This window comes from Pterocles gutturalis, unplaced genomic scaffold (assembly GCF_000699245.1).
Source record: "Pterocles gutturalis isolate BGI_N339 unplaced genomic scaffold, ASM69924v1 scaffold41784, whole genome shotgun sequence".
Lineage (NCBI taxonomy): Eukaryota > Metazoa > Chordata > Aves > Pterocliformes > Pteroclidae > Pterocles > Pterocles gutturalis.
In genome coordinates, this window is record NW_010134710.1 from 604 (window position 1) to 867 (window position 264).

The 264-nt window shown below is 65.5% G+C and overlaps 1 protein-coding gene across 1 annotated transcript in view; it reads left to right on the top strand.

Annotated features, from left to right (window-relative positions):
• LOC104467779 (sushi repeat-containing protein SRPX2-like) overlaps window positions 1-264 on the top strand; it is a gene marked incomplete at both ends in the record, with an annotated part of 2,550 nt that overhangs the window by 600 nt on the left and 1,686 nt on the right. Inside the window, 2 exons of the mRNA XM_010081676.1 lie at window positions 1-38; window positions 140-261. Of these exons, the coding sequence (XP_010079978.1) occupies window positions 1-38; window positions 140-261 (160 nt within the window). The remainder of the gene's footprint in view (window positions 39-139; window positions 262-264) is intronic.

Consider the following 264-nt stretch of genomic DNA (forward strand, 5'->3'; position numbering starts at 1 on the left):
CCCCGCGTGAAGGACGCTGCGGACGGCGTTATCAAGAGGTGAGGGTGTTGGCACTGCGGGCACCACCGGTGAGGGCTGGGGGCCACGCTGGGTGCCCCCTCCCAGGGCTGTGATGGAGAAACCCATCTGCTGGGTGCAGGGTGACACTGCGGGGCCCAGAGCCCGGCTCTGAATTCCCCGAAGGAGAACACATCATCCGCTACACCGCCCATGACCAGGCGTACAACCGAGCCAGCTGCAAGTTCAGCGTCCGTGTCCAAGGTG